General features: G+C 35.7%; 2 protein-coding genes across 3 annotated transcripts in view; one reads left to right on the top strand and one right to left on the bottom strand.

Annotated features, from left to right (window-relative positions):
* Positions 1 to 1,357: 1,357 nt before the first annotated feature.
* Positions 1,358 to 5,270, bottom strand: dscc1 (DNA replication and sister chromatid cohesion 1). The gene is made up of 9 exons (XM_039680211.2): positions 5,000 to 5,270; positions 4,394 to 4,559; positions 4,146 to 4,280; positions 3,431 to 3,521; positions 2,930 to 3,068; positions 2,757 to 2,809; positions 2,504 to 2,661; positions 2,233 to 2,381; positions 1,358 to 1,552 (listed from the first exon to the last, which is right to left on the bottom strand). Exons 1-9 carry the CDS (start codon positions 5,167 to 5,169, stop codon positions 1,441 to 1,443), a joined length of 1,173 nt encoding a protein of 390 aa, XP_039536145.2. The 5' UTR covers positions 5,170 to 5,270; the 3' UTR covers positions 1,358 to 1,440.
* A 1,015-nt stretch (positions 5,271 to 6,285) lies between these two features.
* Positions 6,286 to 21,650, top strand: part of deptor (DEP domain containing MTOR interacting protein) — a 32,099-nt gene continuing 16,734 nt past the window's right edge. Inside the window, exons 1-5 of one of the 2 annotated variants that reach the window (XM_039680232.2) lie at positions 6,286 to 6,619; positions 6,933 to 7,032; positions 13,541 to 13,719; positions 15,639 to 15,762; positions 19,987 to 20,165. In XM_039680232.2, the coding sequence (XP_039536166.1) occupies positions 6,947 to 7,032; positions 13,541 to 13,719; positions 15,639 to 15,762; positions 19,987 to 20,165 (568 nt within the window). In that variant the 5' untranslated portion in view covers positions 6,286 to 6,619; positions 6,933 to 6,946. Of the gene's footprint in view, positions 6,620 to 6,901; positions 7,033 to 13,540; positions 13,720 to 15,638; positions 15,763 to 19,986; positions 20,166 to 21,650 lie in introns of those variants that run through there. The other variant, XM_039680224.2, reaches the window with a different exon arrangement.

The following is a 21,650-nucleotide window of genomic DNA, read 5'->3' as shown; positions in this document are numbered from 1 at the left end:
CAAGACAATCCAAGCAAACTTATCATTTAACATTTAACTTGTATTGAGAATTAGAAAAGGTACATTACCATATTGTGAGGTGTGCGGAAATCAGACTTCTGTTAAAGGGTGATTACTTATAGGCTGGTGGTCTTAGATGATAATGATGTCTAAAGGATGTGGCAGACCACCTTTCCTGTTAGTCTGTGTATGTCTTTCTTTAACTCTTCATGTTCAAATCATTTAAAATGGCGTCCCTTCACGAGGCTACTTTCTTGATGCCTCATTGAAAAAATGATGAGTTAGCACATACAGCAAAAATACAATAAGGTCTGTGCACAGTATGAAAAACTTAAGACACCCAGTTCATTACGTGACATAAATTAGACCATTCATTTCATAATCAAAGTCCAGGATCCTCCAAAATCCTACAAACACAGGTCTATCAGCTACTGTACCTGATATTTATCCAAATTAATCGATATTAATCAAGATCGGAATCAAATCACAAGCTTTTTAATTGAAATAATTACATTTATGTCAACGGCTAATATATTTGGTTAGCTACCAAATATTTCGACAATCACAACACACTTACACTCACAATCAAAACATTGAGTACATGTATAGGCCAAATATACTTAATTCAAGCATATGAAACTGCAATTTTAAGTATATTTCGGAGAAGTATATTCTGAAAGTCTATTTCTTGTTTAAAAGAAGTTTACTAACCACGCTTGTATAAAATTCTTTTTCGCAAGAATAGAGTTAAGTTCTAACGAGTTCTCATCCTAGGGCGTCATATAGTAACGCTTTTGAAATTTCGTCTAAATCCAACGCACATGGCACCCTTTAGCGCACAGTATATTGGGTTGGGAGTAATTTTGCTCAGTGGAGAACATGTGGTTTAATTTTAAAATGGACTTGCCCTCCATGTTTAAAAATCAATATATCTCAAATAATTGTTCATTGATAAATTATATTTGATGTACTTGATTCTTATATAAACGGTCTAATTCTCACTTTCAAAACATAAATAGGCCTACAATGAAACATGGTATATATAATGTAACATACATTTAACATTTGTTGACTGTTTTGATTATATTCTGACCTGTATCATTAATATCTATGCTGTAATGCAGGCTTTTTAAACCTGCAACATGTGATTATTCCTAAGTTACAAATAAACATTTTATAAACAAAAATTTGAGTTATGGATGTCTTTTGGCATGATCAGAGAGCTTATGTGCTTAATTTATCAATCAAAGCAAAAATAATGATATAAAATATGAACATTAAACCAACTGTAACCATACACAGTAATTTTAAGGCTTATTGTATCAGTAGTGTACAAATAACAATACACACGAAGATATACGGTATAACAATATATGTTTATTATTTTTGACTCAACATAAAAGGCAACAATAAGTAGCTTTAAAGTGATTTGTTTTGTTATTAAATTGCTACAGGTCTTCTTGAATTGTACACCTTAACACCATTCTGCACAGATGAACGGGCATGTTTTGTCAGGAGGGCTCCAGTGGTCTGCTTCTCTCCACAGAGATCTCTGTTGAAGAAACAACAATCAGTTGGGGCTTATGTCTGTAAATATTTTCATTTTTTGAAAACTTGCAGTTGCCATAGGGCAGTTCAGCTGTTGCAATTTTTAAGAAATTTGCCAACATACACAACAGTAATTATTTTTATTGCACATGTATTTATATTGATATTGCATTGTATTGTTTGAAAATAATAATAATTGTTTACAGAGGACGTATTATGCCCATTTACAAATTATTATGCCCTTTCATATATGAATATTCAAAAACACATTTTTAAACATATTTTACATTGTTGCAGCACCTCTATTCCAAGTTTGTCAGTAACACTGTTCAGTTTGTGTCTCCATAAAGCACCTCTGTCCAAAAACAGCAATGTGCTCTGATTGGACCATTGTGTTGATTGGTTGACAGCTTCGAGTGCGTTTCGGAAATATGAGACACCTTACCATAACCACGAGTTTTAACACACAACTACAGTAACTCAACCAGGCCTTGCTCCTTTATTTTGCATATGCCATAGGCAGGAATTTTTTAAATGAGGGATATTGTGACATGTTTGTTCCCAGAAGTTCCCAAACTAATGACTAAAATCGAGGCATTTCAGGAAGTTAGAGAATAACTCCATTTGGTGTGAGAAAAGCATAATAGGTCCTCTTTAAACCAATTCAAATGTCGAAATACACACTGTATGTAGGGTTCAATGTCATCTTGTGTCCATTTTTCTCTCAGGCTGAAGAGTCTGTTGAATCGCTCCAGTGTGTCCTCAGGCAAATCTTCGACCCAGAGCAGCGAGATGGTCTCTGGTTTAGAGCTTCGATCTAAGAGAGCTAAACCCTGAATGACAAAAAAACAGACACGAACATACTTCTTGAGAAATACTTATGGTCTTAGTGGAGCATGTTACTGATGTTAGTCAGTGTTTGTGTAAGTGTTGTTGAGTTGACTAAAGTCCTCACCCGGAGCTGATCCAGTCTAGTGCTCATTCCTTCAGGAACGCTCTGCTGCCAAACCTCCTGGAACTCCGACAGGTTGAACTTCACAGCATTTTGCAGGAGCAGCTGAGCTGTGGCCCTACATACTTTGTCCTCATCCAGTGCAAACATCACCTGACCATCTAATGAAAATTAAAAAAGGAGTCCTTACATTCATTATTCCAAATTAGTGCTTCCATATTATTAGTAAATGTTAACTAAATAAAAATATACTGACCTTCACTGGTGTGGCATCTTCCATAACAGTTGAGACAGTGTTCTATCATGGCTCTGTTCACAAAACAAAAACCTTACCGGTAAACTTTTTTTTCTTTTTTTTCTTTTTTCTCAGAAGGATAAATCTGATCTGCTTTTCCGTAGTCACACTTTTTTAATTTCATATCTACTCACTTTGGCTCAAGGGATCCCAGCTCTTCCAGACAAACAGTGAGAGGAACTTTGTTGAAAGACCAAGACTCTGAGTCCACCAGCTGGGTCACATGACCCAGGAGCTTCATCTCATAATCAAAATCCAAGATCCTCCAAAATCCTACAAACACAAAGGCTTTATGCATTAAAATAGAGATCACTTTAACATTTGTCAATTTAGCTTTTAAAATACAAAACTGAAAACATAACAATTGGGATAAGATGACCCTCTACTTTTCTAATCTATACAACTTTTAAGTTGAAAATTCTTAAATAAATAGAATAGTATAAAAAAAATACAACTCAATTACAAATTATAATTATTTGTAATAATACTACCAGCAACCCACCCAAGTTCATGTCACTTTCCATATCTAGAATATAAAACTTACACTACATACAGAATATGTACTTATGGTCTTCTCCAAGTATTCTGATCCATTTTTTAAGAGAGAAAGACAAAAAAAAACTGCCAAAGCTCACCATCAATTTCACAAGCGTGAACATTTTGAAGATGCGTCTCAATTTCTTCTCTACTTGCTTGGATTCTCTCAAGAAGGTCATCTATAGTGTACTAACAGATGAAATAAATACAAAATGAAAAATGTAAATGAATGCACACAATAAATTATCTTAAATCTAGAAAGTTTTTAAAAGTGCACACATTGTAAATGGATTAGTAACTCATTGTTAATAGAGACACTGCGCACAGGTACAGGTAATGCACAGACGCATCTCTCTCTTTTTATAACTCTAACAAATGGGCTATATGCACGCATAAGTTCCGCATTTGACGTAAGGATGCTCGTCCATTTCCGGTTGTGTAGATTAAAGCGGAGGAAAACCGGAGAAAACGGGATTATGGCAGAGTCTTCAATATTTACTGTCCTCCCGTCTTTGAAACGAAACGTACATACGTTTAGATGTAATTTTATATATAGTTATGTTTATTTAATATAATTTTAAAAAGAAGCATAAACACAACGAGGGGTGTCTGTTTTATCTGTTTTTGTGACTAACGTTTCATTAGTATAACCATGGAGTATAAAATTCAATATAAACTCTCGGTATTGCATTGGACTCTATGATCGGCGGAAGTTATCGAGCATCCTTAATCCTTCACCGGAAATAACGCCGTGCATAGAGCCCATAAAAGCTACGATTCATTCATTCGATATAATGAGTACGGGCTACTAACTCTGTCTCCTGGCGCCTCCTCCTGCATGCCCACCGCTGGACCGTCATATGGACTCTCCATGAGAAGTTTCTTCAGTTTCTTCAACCTTGGTCTCTGCTTTCTCAGCTCCCAATAACTATTTGAAAACCCCCAAATCTGGAAAATAACAACATATCTGTCAATGCACACAATCAGCACTACATTTTCCATAATCAGCAACTATAAAGAATAAAATCAAATCTTCAGAAACAACTTTTCCAGTCAGACACCTGTGCATGCATGAGTTTAGGTGTTGAGCTGTCGGGCAGCTGATCTGGAGTTTTACATCCGGGGACAAACAGGAGCAGGTTTGACGTGTCCGCAATTTTCAAGTCGTATGTCTTTTCTTCAGTGCACAGAACAGCATGCTCGTCTTTATCACCTCTGATTACAAGACTAATGAGAAACATAAACGGACAGATAAACATTAACAACACCTTGTGAAAAGAAGTGCACTTAATTGAATTAAATAGTGTACTACAAGTCTTAAATGTATATTTAAGAAAAATAAACTGTACTTGCAGATAATATATTATTGAAATAAAAGGTAATTTAAGTGTACTTACTGTAAAGAGAGTAGCCAACAGTTTCATGACTTATGGATAATAATCTTAACACACATAAGTACACTTTCTTTTCCTTTATTGTAAACAACATGCATTCAGTTGTGCACTTAAGCATACTTTTAAATTCGTAATACGTACTAAGTATGCCGAAGTTACTTCTTTTCCAGAAGGGAATGCAGCATGCAATGAATAGCAATTTATGTTAAAAAACGTCATCTGTCCAAAACAATACTGAGATGGTAAGTTGACGAAAAACGAAGCACTATTCACCTTTTGCCAGCTTCGATGTGTTTACAAAGTGCATCATCCAGCTCCAGGAGACAGTAATCGCCCGACGACACATTATCTCCAAAAGAGAGACAGTAAGTGATGGGCTGCAGGTCTTCTTCTTTTACTTTAGCTATTTGTAGTGTGGCTTGAACCTCTTCTAATGTCCTCATGTTATCAAAATTGTTTTATCCAGGGTTGACTGAACATAAACACTTGTGCTGTTGTCAGTAGGCAACTCAACTTTCCCGCAATATTTAAACCGGAAGAGAAATTTCAGGTTGATTGACAGTAGGACGAGCCAATGAGCGTTTTCAGGCGGGCGCGTAATAGTCATAGGTGTGTGAACGTCACTAGTCCATTAGATGGCGCTGATAGTTAAGATTAAACAGCTTTATATCATACATTGCTTATTCTATTTGTATTATTATTTTTTATTTTTTTATTTTATGTTTTATAATTGTGTAATTTAATATAATTATTTTTATGGCACTTGATTTGGAACTATTCTGTATAATTTGTCTTTGCTTTACCTCTTTTATGTTCTCCTGAATGTATTTGTAAATGTATATGTTTCTTCAATAAAAAAAAAAATAAATAAAAAAAAATAACACGATTTCATTGAAATGTGCTCTTTCATTTTATTTATCGAGTGTGTGTGATGCTCAAAAAATGTGCACTGCAAGTGAACTCTGGATTCTTAGTGTTCAGTCCCCATTCTTCACACATCATGTAGCTACCATATTTCATTGAAACTCTTAAACACCAACTTTAGAAAAACTAAATTGGTGAGGTGGACATGAAACAACATCTTTGGACTGATTTGTAGTTTTTGATAGATCTATCAAAATAGATAGATGATAAAATGTATATTTTTATTTGTTTTTACATATAGTTTATTTTACTTGTTTTGTTAATTTTACTTATTATGCATCTGTTACTATTGTTTTATGACTATTTTAAAAATGCAAATTACAATTGTGTATAGAATAAAATTACGTTTGAAAAACTGCAACCCCCCCCCCCAAACAAAAAAAAAAACAAAACAAAAAAAAAACAAATATGACAAATGGCATGGCAAAAAAAGTAGTGTTTAAAAACTACATTTAAATTTTAATTTAAAATATTGAATTAAAAATTTAATTAAAAAAGAAAAGTTTAAACTTATATGTTAAGAAAGTTACATTCACATATGTTGTGCTTTTAAAAAAACACGTTTTTGTTTAGGCATTTAAAGTGATGGGCCCCAGGCTCCGCCCCTCATGGTGACTCCCCCTATGAGGATGGTGACTCGCCCTGCAACATGGACAGACAGTAACGTGCTTTCACTGGAGAATAGTAAACAATCCACAATGGAATGAAGAAAATTAATCGTCCGGAGTCTGTCTTCATAAATAATCTGCTGTTTGATGCTTCGGTGGGATTTATTGCAAAGGGTTGCTGTTCATGCATGGAAACGCATGTGATGGCTGAAGGCACTTGATGGCACACAAAAGACACAAGTTATTTCGACTAGGATTCAGCTATCAACTGAACAGTGATGCTCTTTCAGTGACATCGCTGGTCTTCCTCTGCAAACATAATTTCTGATCTGTTTGAAGTCTCTGCATTGGTATTAATAAGGTAAACAATCTTTTCTCAATACCTATATTGTTTTGACGGTCTTATTATGGAGTCTGATTTAAATCTTTCGGATGGCGTGTTAACATGCCGCCGTGTTGTTTTCGCTCATTTCATTCTGGACAGTTCGTCTACCTCAAATGTTAAAGCTGTCATAATCATCAAGCCTCTCCCAATTAATATGCTATGTAAGAGGCGTGTTCAGTATACTCAGTTCAAATGTGAGCACTCTGTGCATGTCAATTCGTTTCACGAGAAGCGTATTTCTCCTCCAAACGTTGATTTGTCACATTCACGGGTATGATTCCATATTCAGCGCGGGTGTCAGAGATGGACGGCATTGGGAACAGCACACAGAAGAGGGCTGCTGAGCTGGAGCGCATGGCCGAAGTCCTCGTTACAGGAGAACAGTTACGGTAGGTGGCTTGACACCCCAATTACACCGACGCCACGCATCAAAACTAGAACGATCTCGATGAATGAAACTGCGAGCGAGCGCGTTTCTATCAGGAGATCTCTTAATTTGCCACTGTGGCCATTTGATGTCACCATTACATAAAAATGAACAATTCTTTTTTTTTTAATGGGATATTGCAGGATTTATTATAAATGATTTATTCGTTACATGTTTTTTTCCACTTGCCCTTTTTCTCCTTGCAGCGACATCTCTGATGACGTGTTTAGTGGCGCGAGGGCGGGACAATCTGTCACTCAACTGTCACATGAGATCACAGCAATAGAGTGCCGAAGTGATGATGTCACTTTGTAGGACAAAGTTGGAAGTTAGTGTCGCATGGGTTCCCTCGATCGAAAAGCTTTGCATTTTGCCCGATAGACTTTTGGAAAATCGCAAAAAATAAGATCTGTGTTCAACAAAGAGTTGAGACTTGTGTTCAACAAAGAGTTGTCCTACAAAGTGACGTCATAACTTCGGCACTCTATACAGTCGGCAACTAGTCAAAGTTGGGGGGTATTGAGGGCGGAGACGGCGTAGGGGAAAACACAGCGGACATTGTGTGTATTTGAATGACAAAAATGTCTTATTGCGAGGCATTGACGCCTGCCGACCGGCAACGATACATTGCAAAATTAACTGCAATGGGGTATGATTGTCCTTATTTAATTAAAAGATGGGTCAATGACCCAACCAAATGGGCGGAGGTGTCGTTTCCAGATATATTCTGGTATCTGGTTGAATCTCCAGGTGAGACATCACGATAGCCACCGGTAGGCTAACATTAGCCTATAACTCAATCATATATGTTGCATACTATAACTCCAAAAAACCTTGTCACTTACCAATTGTACATAATGGTTCACTCCAAACTATTAATGATTTTGTAAAACGCTGATCAGTAGTAAAAAGTTGCTGAGGGACTGTGTTGACAGATTCATGGATGGCGTCATTTACGTAGTATCAATTGGCCTATCAAGTCAATCTTTAGCTGATTACGCAAATGTGAATGAGACATCCCTAATGAAAAACAACAGTTGGAATCTTGTAGTATTTTTAGTATAAAATATTATAGTAATCCTATAGGAATACTATAGTATTTTGGGACAAAATATAGAAGTACTAAAGAGGTATTCTATAGAGGATTCATGCCAGGCCAGTGGTTGGCGATGTCACTTTGTAAAGAAACACTTTACATCTATTGACTGAACATGTAATGCACGCAGTCACCATTTTCACAAATTCATATTTTTTTAGTATACACAGAGATGATAGTGGTATCGTATTTTTAAAAGTTTGCGTTTCAGGGGCCAAAAACGCAGTTGTCTTGTAAATCAATGGCCAAAATGAATTTTTTAGAAGTTTTTTAGTAGAAAACGGTGTAGTGTAAACGGCCCCTCAGAGCCCTCGGCCCACACAGTACATCACGATCACACGATAGGGAAGAAAAGACTCTCGCAAATTCCATTTCATGCCAACTTTAAAAGATGAATTCAGATTAGTGTGTACACACCATGCATGTGCACACTTTGATCTTTTATTACACATTTTGGATGAAAATGTGGTTGGTTTATAGATGTAGCACATTAAAACATGCATTTGGCACACCCATTTGTCATTACACAATTTTCCATTTTAAAAACGTTGATCTTGATAGTTGGAATTAAATTCGCCTTATCTGTTTTGTAAATGCATGTTATGGATCTTTTGTGTTTCATTTTTCATTTGACTTTTTTTTTTTGACCACATCATCGCTAATTTCGATCTTCCAGTGAAATAAACAAAATTTGCCTGATGCATGTCATACTTTTATATGTCGGACTCCAATCTTTTTATTCAAAAACTTTTCAGAGTTTGGAGTTTTCAAGGAGAAATTGGTGTGTCCGCCCTTTTATCTCCTTCATCTTATAATTTGTTTGGGTTTGTCCATAAGGGAAAACCTGGGGGCGGTTGCACGGCTAAGACTAGTCTTACAACTTATCACATAAGTTAATATGAATCATTATGGTCTAAATGAAAACTTTGTTATATACTTTAAAAAAAATTCTCATTAGTATTGTAAGAAAACACAAATTTGACCTGGTCAAAACCAGCTCTGTTTTCAGCATGCCGTTTCAGTGCATATGCCTTTAAATAATAATGAGCCTCGCTCACTCCGCCCCTCTGTTCTTTGTTCGTTGTTTGACACAACACATGTGGAGTGTTGCCTTGATAAGAACAGAACACCACAATCACTTAGACGCCATTCTGCTCCGGCGTATCAACAATGACGGAATATAAGGACAGCTCATGGGAGGGCCGTCTGATTTAGTGACGTCACAAAATCGAACGGCTCGATTTAAAACAGAGGAATACATATAAGGAGATTAAAACAAAAACACTGGATGGATTTTTTATAATTTTATGATGGTTGTGTTATGTACAGGCACTGCCAACACACATTTCAGTACAATCAACTTGTAAAAGTGCATGTACTATTATATGACCCCTATAAGACTGTTAAAACTGTTCCAAGTCAGACTCAGTTATATAAAAACGTAGATTGGTCTAATTTGTTTCTAGAAAGAAACTGACTGCCCCTTGACCCAATGCTTTAGTTGGTCATACTGTACTTAAAGGGATACTCCACTTTTTTTGGGAAATAGGCTCATTTTACAACTCCTTCAGAGTTAAACAGTTGGGTTTTACCATTTTCAAATCCATTCAGCCAATTTTCTGATATTTAGAAGAATATCAGTAACCAGACAGTTTCTGGTCTCATTGACTTCCATAGGAAAAAAATATATACTATGGAAGTCAATGAGACCAGAAACTGTCTGGTTACTGATATTCTTCTAAATATCAGAAAATCGGCTGAATGGATTCGAAAACGGTAAAACTCAACTGTTTAACTCTTGGGAAGTTGTAAAATGAGCCTATTTCCAAAAAAGTGGAGTATTTCTTTAAGACACAATCTTAACATAAGGGATATGTTCATGCAACTGGCCCTTGATCTATCTGCTGGAGCTAGTTTTGTGATGCACACATTAATGAAAATCTATTTGTTTGCTGTTGATCACAACCTTGCTGAGTTTTATTATTTTTATTTATTTTTTTTGTAATGTGACTGATTGGAGAACACAGCTGTGTTGAGTCCATGTCCTTTCCCAGACACCTGCTCTGTTCATAGTGAACTGTGACAGTGATAGTGAACGGTGTTTAGTCAATACATCTGCTTAATGATTTCTGAATCACAGTACAGGACACCATTGTTTTTTTTTTCAGTGGTACACTATCTAACAACCTTAAGACATATTATTTACAAGCTCATCTGTTTTATTAGGTTCTGTACATAATGTCAAATGCCTGAATGTGGTGTCTGGTGCATATAATAATAATGTTATTGAATTTCTAACAGACTCCCTGGAGGTAAAGACATCATGTGGTGGGCTAGAGAAAGATTTTATTTCCCAGTTTTGTGGGAAAACCAGTACCACAGGACTGGTTCTATTATTGTAGGTCACAGTGAACCAGTTGTATCTGCCGATTGCTGGTATCACTTCCATTTTCCCATGTACAGCTGACTCAGGTTTGTATAATCAGTAATCAGGCAGTCACAGCAGACCCACATTTTACCCTTTCCCAGCTCAGGTGTACTTGATATCAGGTTAGCTCTAGGTTTACTGTTGGTAGTCAGAACAGAGTTTAGTCAAAGTTCTTCTAAGGCATGTCATTTCACTCGGCATCCATCTTTGAACCTTTAAGGCAGTATGCAAGTAAAGCTCCTATCTCTTTGAATGGGCAAACATTAAATTCTCCAAAGTTGTTCTTCCGATTCAACTTCATATAATTTTTTACCACTTTCTTAAATTTTGTTTGCTAAATGCTCGAATCATGAAAAAAAACCTGTATTTTCAATTTTCCAGGCTGGACTTGCCAATGCGCATGTTCAGTCACAAGAGCGCATCTCAGAACACTGACTGTTCTGATTCGCTAACTGCAGTGATGCAATGATTTTTATTTTGAAGGCGGGACTTATTCCGCCATATTACGTGTTTCACTTTCTCTCATTAATAGTAATAGACTTTATGTGCTTGCTGAAGTGGATTTACTTATTGTAGAGTTAACGAAAGTTATCAAGAGAATTGCAACGTTTGCATTCATAAATCCGGAAGATCTTACCTTCATGCTGTGGATTTACAAACCGGAAGACCGAACACAACGAGCGCAGCGCTGAAAAGGGGCGGGGCTTCATAAGGACGCACCGTCATTGCATACTTAAAGTCCATGGTTTAGTCCAGCTAATAGGGGATTATCACGCTGATACATAGTACTTCCGGATTCAGTAATCTTTGTGCACTGCCACTTCCGTTGAATTACCGATCTCACTGGCGAACTGATGACAGACTACACTAAGTTTATTTATACGTCATCCCTGGTAAATTAGTCTGATTCACTAAAGTGCCGGCTGCAAATAAACATGCTACCTTGTTTTATTTTAAAGTTTTAATTGATTTCTTCCTTATACTCAATTCAGTCGGGAATCCATGAAAACTTAAGTAGGGTTGGCGTTGTTGGTTAGATTTACAAAGTGGAACAGAGCAGTGACATATATAGCCTTCGTCTCAGCCATTGTTGAACTGCGTCGGAAGTGGACATGCACAAAGTGGACAAATCCCGCCCATGAAACCCGGAAGCATGATAATCCCCTATCGACAGGTTTTAAATAAACAGCATGGGGTTCCAGAAATATGGAAGTGTCTCTTCAACAATATTGATAGACAATATAATAGTGTTTATTGTTTTTATAAAACAAGAAATAAAATTAAAATAAACTAGATAAAATGGGGGCTTAAGCCAATTCTTGTAGAGTAACATTGTCCAACACTGGATAAAGTTTCTCACTCTCAAACATCAATACAGGATTATTATTACAGTTTTTATTTCAATTAGTTTTTATTTTCAATTAATTTTCATTTATTTTCACTGTCATCTTTTGCTTTAGTTTAGTGGAGTTTTGAAGTTTCTGTCGATGTACTTTTGAAGTCTTTTTTTATTTTAGTATTTTAGGGCTACCAAATAATTTAATTTAAAATATATTTAATGTAATTTAAAGATGTTTTACAGCTTTGAATTTCTCAGCATAATCTAGAGTTGCTACTATCTAGTAGTATTTTCAAATTTAATGCAGATTGGATGAAAAAATGTCATATATTACATCACGTGTAAAAAAAAAAAAAGATTTAAATTCCATTTTTTCTAGTAATTCTATATCCAAAAATAAAAACTGGATGCATAACATGAAATGGTCTACAACCGATCATTAATTCGGACTATTAGTTCATTAGTTATATATGACTGCAAACTTTGCCTCATTTTAGATGCCAACCACTTGGCATTGGAAAACACTAGTCGTACCTGACATTTCACTCAGTCTATTATGGTAATGTTCTATCACGTGTCTCAGGTTGCTCTGTTGTTCGTGTCAGAAAGTGCCAAAGTGCACTTTAATAGTATGACCTACTGGCTTCACACTGCTGTGGTCATGTGAGTCTTTGTTACAGGGTGTTCAGTTACTTGTCAACCCCATGCCGTTGTGTCAACTGCTGTATGACTGCTTGTTGCTGATAATATAGTTCAGAATACGTAGCTATCAGTGTTCGAACAAGATATGATGGAAACTTCTACTGGCACTTATGTAGTTCATAACATACTGTAACTTTACAGTACTTTTTTTCTTTTGGTTGTAAACAAGAAAAATGTGTGTTCCAGCACCTCTTAAAAAGATAGATCACCCACAAATAAAAATGTCATTTTCAGACCTTCATGTTGTTTCAAACCTGTGGGTCTTTTGCGAAACACACAAAAAAGATATTTTGAATGTTACTGTTTTTGTCCATGCAATGCAAGTCAACAACATTTTTGACCCCATTGACTTCTTTTCTTTCTTTTTTGGAGCATATCCTCTTTTGTATGCCCAGATGTCATAAATTCTGTAATCTAACACAGAGGATTAAGTGAAAGGTGCAATAAAGCTATTGCATAAGATCAAATTACACAATAATAATGACATAATAATGTTTACAATTTAGCCATGATAATAGCTGTTAAAGACACCAAAAACCATATGTGGGCACTTGAATTTCAATGAAACTGTCATAGTCTAATTACATGACACATTTGAGTTTAGATGAACTGGATTATAAATCTCAATGTTATAATTGTCTCATTCTGTGTCAACCATCTGTTCTATAAAACTTTTGTACTTTTAAAGACCAATCGGGAAGTTATTTTAGGTCGAATCTTCATAAATTGACCCAGGAAAGATATAGCTGTGTAAATGTAGGTATGGAGGTCATTTTTTAAAAAGTGTGTCATGATGTTACAGGTTTTTGTGTTGCAAGTTATTTAATGCTGGTTGCTGAATGGAGAAATCACACTGAAACAGGTGGAAAGATGACTCTTGGCCTGATTTGTTCCTTGTTTTCCAGGCTGCGGCTCCACGAGAGTAAGGTGATTAAGGACAGAAGGCATCATCTCCGCACCTATCCGAATTGCTTTGTTGCTAAGGAGATTCTTGATTGGCTAATTGAGCACAAAGAAGCCTCTGACAGAGATACTGCCATCACGATCATGCAGAAACTTTTTGACCAGAGCATCATTCACCATGGTGGGTTTACTTAGTCCAACACAGATTTGAATTCCTATATTAGTATTCTGCAATATTAACGGCAACGTTAGGGTGACTATATTTTGATTACCAAAAACCAGGACACTCGGCCCAGCAAACACATGGGCCAACTCAAATGATACTCGAAGTTTACTCAAAGATAACTTATTAATTTCAATACAATTAAAGTAGGTTATGCCTCCTCTGTATGGATAGAAAATTGTTATATTGTTATATGAAAACAGGACATGTCCTGGGAAAACAGGACAGTTGGTCACCCTAGGTAACGTTAACCCAAAATGTAACATTCTGTCATTAATTACTAGGGCTGGGATGATACACCTACTTCCCATAACCTTATTAAATATGATTGTGACACCAAAAATGACTTGCCTAACATATTTCAAATATTTTTTAAAGACAAGTAAACTGTCAGTAATAAAATAAGAACAAATAATAAAATTACGAGCATTAGCACATATTCAATATTCAAACATATGTAAATTCAATTCAAACATATATGTAAAACAGTCATTTTCAGGTAGAGAAAATGAATAATCAAATGTAAAATGCTATGCATAGTCTTCACTTATAAATTAAATATGGATTAATCCTTATTAAAGTTACAAAAATTACTCAGTCAAGAGCAGTGAGTGTTTTTTTCTTAGTTCTTTGTTGTTTGATTAACATTAAAAACAAAGACAGCAGCAGGTTTATTAGGCTGCTGTCACTTTAAGAGCTGCATGGATCCAATATACTGTTACACATGCATTTTATTTCTCAAACGTTTACGTTCACAATATATAGCAGACTATGTTTACTAGGATACCCACCGAGACTGGCATTTATTGACGTAGTTTTGTGTGAATACTGTATGTCCAAGAGCAAGAAGATGTAACAGACAGCTCAATTTAACATTGGCGCGCTGTCTGAGAAGCGGCGTTTTTTTTTTTATGAGGTTTCACACAAAGCTTCTCACACTATTAAAATTAGTTCTTCTTTGCATATTTAAAATAGGATATTTAAATATTTAAATTAACTAGGCTTAAAAACACGTGCAAGTGATAAGCTTTTGTGATTTTCTCGATTGGGAAAGTGACCGTTGCGTCAACTGTCCCAAGTCTCGTTTCATCGGGCAGTCTATTGTCAAGCCAGGCCCTCTACTTATAACAAAGGACTAAAATAAAGCAATTTAAAATGAATTAATATTGATTCTGGGGAAAAAAAAAAGAAAATTGCGATAGTTTGTTGAATCGATTTTTTTTTTTATCCATTAATTACTCATGTTGTGGCAAACCTGTATGAAGATTAAACCCGGCTAATGTTATAATGAAAGTAAATGGGGCCTGGGGCTCCAAAAACAAGCTCCATACAAGTATCATAAAAGTGGTCCATAAGAATTGTTCGCCAAACTTTAAGTGATCTGATGCCATTTTCTTCACATCAAATGCTATCAATATACCCTTTTTTTATTCTTTTGACTTGTGCAGTACATGCAGTACAGCTTAAATTTCAGTCATTATGACAGAAGTCAAATGGACCACTTTTGTTATACTTTTAGGTTGATTGTTTTTGTAATTTTAGAGCTTGACAGGCCCAGTCCCTGTTCACTTTCATTATATGGAAAAGATTGGCCAAGGTTTGTTTTAGAACTTCATATTTTGTTCATGGATAAAAAGCAAGTCATACAGGTTTGGAGCAACCTGAGGTTGAGTAAGTGATGACATAATTAATCCCTTCAATATTTGATGTGAAAAAGTACAACAAAACATGATCTCATTCTCAACTGTTACACTGTCAAGGAAACCAAATTGATCTTTAGACCATGACTTGTGCTTGTAGCAGTGTCTTTGTTAATTTGTTAACTTTTTCAGTTGCACTTAACTTACAACAAACCTGCTTTGAATTTGTCCTCACAGTTTGTGATGAACACAAGGAGTTCAAAGATATGAAGCTGTTCTACCGTTTCAGGAAGGATGACGGAACCTTTCCACTGGACAGTCAAGCCAAAGTTTTTATGAGAGGTCAACGGATATATGAGAAGTAAGTGCTTTCATACACCCTTACAATTCTGAGAGGTCATTGAATTATTAATAGTTTACTGTTTGTTTTGATACCCACTTGTTAAAGGACAAGTTTGGTATTTTACACTTAAAGCCCAGTTTTAAGATCGTTTCTAATGAAATAGAACAGTTAAGATTGAAATTTGGACACATGCTGCTGGCCCGAGAATTTTCAGTTTCTGTGGTTGCTTTCCAACAGGTTTTATTCTATAGTTTTTGTCCAAGTCCAAAACCTGTTGGAAAGCATCTTTTGCAGCGATTTTTGTGTGAGCATATCAGTGTGAACACCCCAGACCACTCTGTGATTTCAATCTTAACCATTCTATTTTCCTCTTCCTTTAATCCATTATTGAGGACCAAGCAAGGTTTCCTCTCTACTGAGTTGCACCACTAAAACAGGATGTGAAAGTGTTGTTTTTCATGTGACACAAGTCTGTACATATTGATTTTGAACATATGGGGCCCGTCTGGTAAATCAACAGTGTCCATAGTAACACAGATTTCAAGGTGATCGAGCACGCTGTGTTCCAGCCGGATACGTTGAGAAGGAGCTGCTCTACCTGCAAGTTGTTGCTTGTTAATGTAGCTCAGAACAAAACCACGCTATAATAATTTAAATTATTAGTTTTATTCTTGCCCCGAACTTCAATGTTCATGTCTACAATATAAAAACAAAAAAAAAACTAAACTTTTGAATAATTCTAGATATTTTATGTATGTTATGAACTGTTGTGCATGACTCAACAATTAAACAGTTGCATATTTTAATTATAATAATTTAGAAAGTAGCATATGCCATGCGGTAGGAGAAATAAGTAATGTAGTATTTCTTTAATTAATAAGCAATTTAGTAATTAGTAACATATTTGAAGTGCCTCTGTTATGCTATTTTAAAGTTTTACATTTTTGTTTTGGAGGTCTCCTACAATAGGGTTACATGCATATAAATGCAAGGTCAAAAGACACTTTAATTTTCTCATAATTAACATTCACTGCAAAAAAAAAAAGCTACTTAGTTGTCTTGTTATCAGTCTAAATACAGTATCTAAAAACTCTTAAATCAAGATAACTAGATAAGTAAAAAAAAATTTTTAAAAAGAGTGAATTTTTGCTTGATCTGCTAATGAGGTAAGAAAAATAATCTTTATTCAAACTGAAACAAGATTTTTTTTACCTCATTGGCAGATAATTTTGCTTGTTTTAAGCAAAAAAAAAAAAAAAATCACTTGATTTAGATTTTTTTTCTTCAGAGAACACAACATAACAATTTATGCCATTTTACTAGTCTTGTAAATGCATACATTTAAGATCTTCCGGGCTTGTACACAGTGATACAAACAGTAACAATGACACTGATTTTATGGTATCAATTCGAGCCATAAATTAGCCTTATTTTGTGAAATGATACCTAGATTTTATTTAATTGACACAAATGTCATAACTTTTATATTTTCATTTAACTCTAACCTTTGCCCTGTAAAACAACTTCTGTTTAAGCTCTAATGAAGGTCTCTTTGAAAAACTTTTTGGCATTTAGTGCAATATTCTCTGCAATATTTAGCAAGATAAATCTGAGCCAAATATGGTTTAGCAGCTTTAACCCATTGCAATAGCAGCTTGCGTTTGCTGTGCGATCCTGACCTGGATGAGTTCGATGTCACAGCACCCTGCTCTTGCATAACAGGAAGATGAAGTCCAGCGGGAGACATCTGTCACACAAACCATCAGTGTGCTTTTATGTAATCACCATGGACACATTTGAGCTTGTGGTCAGTATTTGTCGACTTTGCTCTTAGGGAAGCTTGTTTGGTTTGCTTCCCATTATCGCCGAAGATCTCAGTCAGCTCATGGAGCATAAAAATAAAATGTTTTTGAGAGTAAGTGGTACTCTCTCTGACTAGGTTCAAGAACTACATAAGAAAATGGCCTGGAATGTTTTGGGATCTGTCTCTAAGCAACCGTGATTAGCCTTTGTCAACGACCTTGGTATGTTTTTTTATGCCTTCCTGGTGTTGTGGAGATTTTAAAAAGGGTTGTTTACCAGCATTCTCAGTATATACTGTGGGCTTGGGTTACTAAAACCAAATGTAAAAAGAGGAGTATGGCCCCTTAAATAGCTTCAAGAACTTCCTGCTTCAGTGTTTTTGTCGATTGTTCCCTTTTCCCTAATGGAGGTCTTTGAGATGTCGAAAACATCTATTAGCATCTGGTTCCCTTTACTCTTAGACATCCACATAGAATTCAACCAATGTAGAAAATGTATGCAGAAGCAAACAAACAATGAATAATGTGTGTATTTACTGTTTTTTTTTTTACTAAGGACTAATAATTCTCAAAGGAACTAGGAACTTTTCAAAGGAACTTTTTTCCAATTTCACTTCACCTGGTAACAATTTAAATGGCCCTAAACTTACTTTGATTAAAAAAAAAATATATATATAAAAAATAGTAATATATATATATATATTAGGGCTGTATTAGGGCTATATTTGTGTGTGCTGTATATAATTATTTTGTATATATAAATACCTATGCATGCATGTATATATTTAAGAATTATTTGCGCATAAATTCTGTATATATATAAATACATCATCTATATTATATAAATATAAATATTTTATATATGAATAACACATTTTCTTAAATATATACATGCATGTGTGTGTATTTATATACACAAAATAATTATATACAGCACACACAAATATATTATGTAAACACAGACTTTTATTTTGGATGCGATTAATCGCAATTAATTTTTGCACAGCCCTAATATATATATATTATATACTTGCATGTTGTGTTGACGCCAGAGCAGGCGTTGTTGCGTGAACGCTTGTTAGAGATGAATATTTTGTAAATAAAGCGGTAAATTATGTTTTTTTGTGCAAATTAAGCTGTCTCGTCGCTTGATAAAATTGAGGTTAAACCACTGGCGTCGCATGGATTACTTTTTTGCGTAGTTGCGTAGGCTTTCAATGGAGGGGCAGAAAGCTCTCAGATTTCATGAAAAAGATCTTCATTTGTGTTCTGAAGATGAACACTTCTTACGGGTTTGAAATGACATGAGGATGAGTAAATTATGACAAAATTAAATTTTAACATAAGTAAAAAAAGTTATTTATTTGAATTAGAAATATTTAGTAACATACAGTATATAAATTACTTTATCACTTTCAATCAATTTAATGAATTCCTGCTGCATAAAAATAATATATTTTTTGTGTGAAACAGAATTCGTTTAAACATTGTCTTCCGTATGGGGCAAGTGGCAGTTCAATCAGCTGGTCCAGAACTCCGGACATTGTTTCTCATGACTTGGGCACTGCAACACTAAGCAATATTTAGACCAAGAAACAAAACTTCTCTTTCACAAACATATCATACAACGAGATCTGTGGTTTTAATGTAAGAAGAGCATTCAGGATATGGTTAAAAGTGTGACCTGCTAACAGAATAGCTATGATAGAATGAATATCAAAAAAACGTTAAGGGGGCTCAACTAGGTCAATGCCACATATAAATTCTTGCATAAGTCAGTCATTAATATATGGTTTCTCAACTGCTAACGTTTTGAAATCGCTGTTTGCCTTGAAAGGCACAGGAATAGACTCAGTTTGTACATGGCAAACATCTACTACGCAGGCTCACATTGCATGTTGACTGACAGTGAGTCATTTGTGCCCTTGTTTAGCACATGTGGATGTTTGCTCAAGCTGTTTCAGCTGCATCATACTCTTTTTGTTTTTTTCTTGACGATTTTGACCCGAATGGCCTGCATTTGTAAAATATACTGTGCAAATGCTTCCATCACAAATTATCAGTTCTCAAATGGTTTGATAGTCAGCGAAAGTGTTTTCTTTTTCTTCAGTTGTTTCTTAGAAACTCACATTTTCTCTGAAGACTTGTATCTCTGTTGTGTGCTTACAACATCGAGTCTTTGTGGAAAACATGTAAGTGTTTGATTTTTATCTGTCAGGACCTGCCTTTAAATGGCAGAGAATGTCACATTTCTTGAGAGTGCCGTTGCTCTTCTTTTGTTGACATACCTATTTAGCAGCACTGCTGAACTTTGACCTTGATTTGATGAAAATCGCTTCTCGAACCAGGCTGTTTTGAGGTGAATGGTCTCATAATTATATACGCAATGAGTTTGATATTTTGACATGCTAATAAGTAAGTACACTCTCTCGCTACACAGGTTGATGAACACTGAAAACACCCTGCTGCAAACGCGTGAAGAGGAGGGTGTGACGTATGAGCGGACACTGGTGGCCTCGGAGTTCATAGACTGGCTCATACAGGAAGGTGAAATGCCCACCAGGGAGGAAGCCGAGCGTTTGGGACGCAGACTGCTGGAGCATGCCATCATTCAGCATGGTGAGCACATGGATGAAATATATATATGTAAAATATATTCCTGCAGCACACACCTTAAAGCTGCGTTCACACAAGCAGTGGCTGGTGGTGAGGTCGCTAGTGGCCGTCCCTCCACTTCTGGTTGTCTAGAAACATTTGTGTATGACATTCACAGATGTTGCTCAATTTAATAATAATAGCTCAATAAGGCAACCTACTTCTTATAAGGTTCAGATAATTAAGAGACACTCACTTGTGTTCAAGGTGTAATGAAAATATGTTATGACTTTTTATTTGATGGATATACTATACATTTTTGTGTTACATTTATATGTAAACTTTTCTTGTAATGGTATAAACATTTGAAGGACTAAAATAAGGTTATTCAAACTCACTAAGTCATGGACTTATTAGACTGACTTTGTTCTGACATAGAGAACATCAAGACAAAATACATAGATAAATGTGTAGTATTAAGTTCATGCAGCAAACCATCAACCTAAATTTGGATGTATTCTGACAATTACTTTGTTGAAATGCATTGTCATGGTTTACATTAGAACATATCTCTAAGTAACTCCTAGAGCTTCATTGTGCTTTAAAATATGCATTCAAGTTATGCAAGCTATTATATAATACAAGGGGGCCTGTTGACAGGAGGAAAGACTTTGATGGTCAGCAACAGATGGGCATACCTTTAACCCAGCAGCAGGCAAACACAGTAACACACTAGAACTCATCTACACAAAAGGATTCACATGTATAATACACAGCTGTATACACACACACCCAATGTAGAGCTGCACTCACCACATAGTGACTCCTCCTATAGAATATACCTATAGTTTAGTCACACACACCAATTAGTCACATGCACGGCAGCACAACCCTGTTGAGTCTGATACAGTGTCAGTTTGACAGCACCTTTCCTGTCTGATTTCTGCTGACTTTGAATAAAAATGTGAATGACCTTAAATTGCAGCAAACTTTTCCACACAATTAAGTTAAGCCTTTTGGGATGTGTTTTAGTCTTGCACTTAAATGAATCAGCTTGTCTGTATTATGTTCATAAGCATCCAGCTATTACTAAAACAAAGTTTTGTGCCCTGACTTGAATTTAGCTGACACATTTGGATACGGTCAACACAGCAACACGCATAAGCAAATCATAACAGGGCATCTCATGAGATCGGCTGTTTTAAACCAACAGATCAGTGGAAAAAAATCTAGAGGAGAATTTATCTCATTTTGCCCATGGCGGTAGGGCAAAGGATAGGCTGAAGATGATGGGGGGGGAGGGGTTGAAGCAAGCTTTCAGCCTTTAACTGTCAACCGTGAGGCCCCCTGAAATTGCAGAACTGCCTGAAATTGCGGCACTGCACTGTGTCGAGAAGCGTGTGTAAATCTGTTGTCACTGTTCCACGGCCAGCCAAAGTTGCACTGCACAGTACGATCATGCTACACAAACTAGCAAATGAACTCATTCCCCTCATCAGGGTGGAGATG

The sequence above is a fragment of the Pimephales promelas genome, chromosome 12 (assembly GCF_988280905.1).
Source record: "Pimephales promelas chromosome 12, fPimPro1.hap1.1, whole genome shotgun sequence".
Taxonomy (NCBI): Eukaryota; Metazoa; Chordata; class Actinopteri; order Cypriniformes; family Leuciscidae; genus Pimephales; species Pimephales promelas.
The sequence above is the reverse complement of the archived record's forward strand: the minus strand, read 5'-3'. Positions and strand labels throughout refer to the sequence as shown.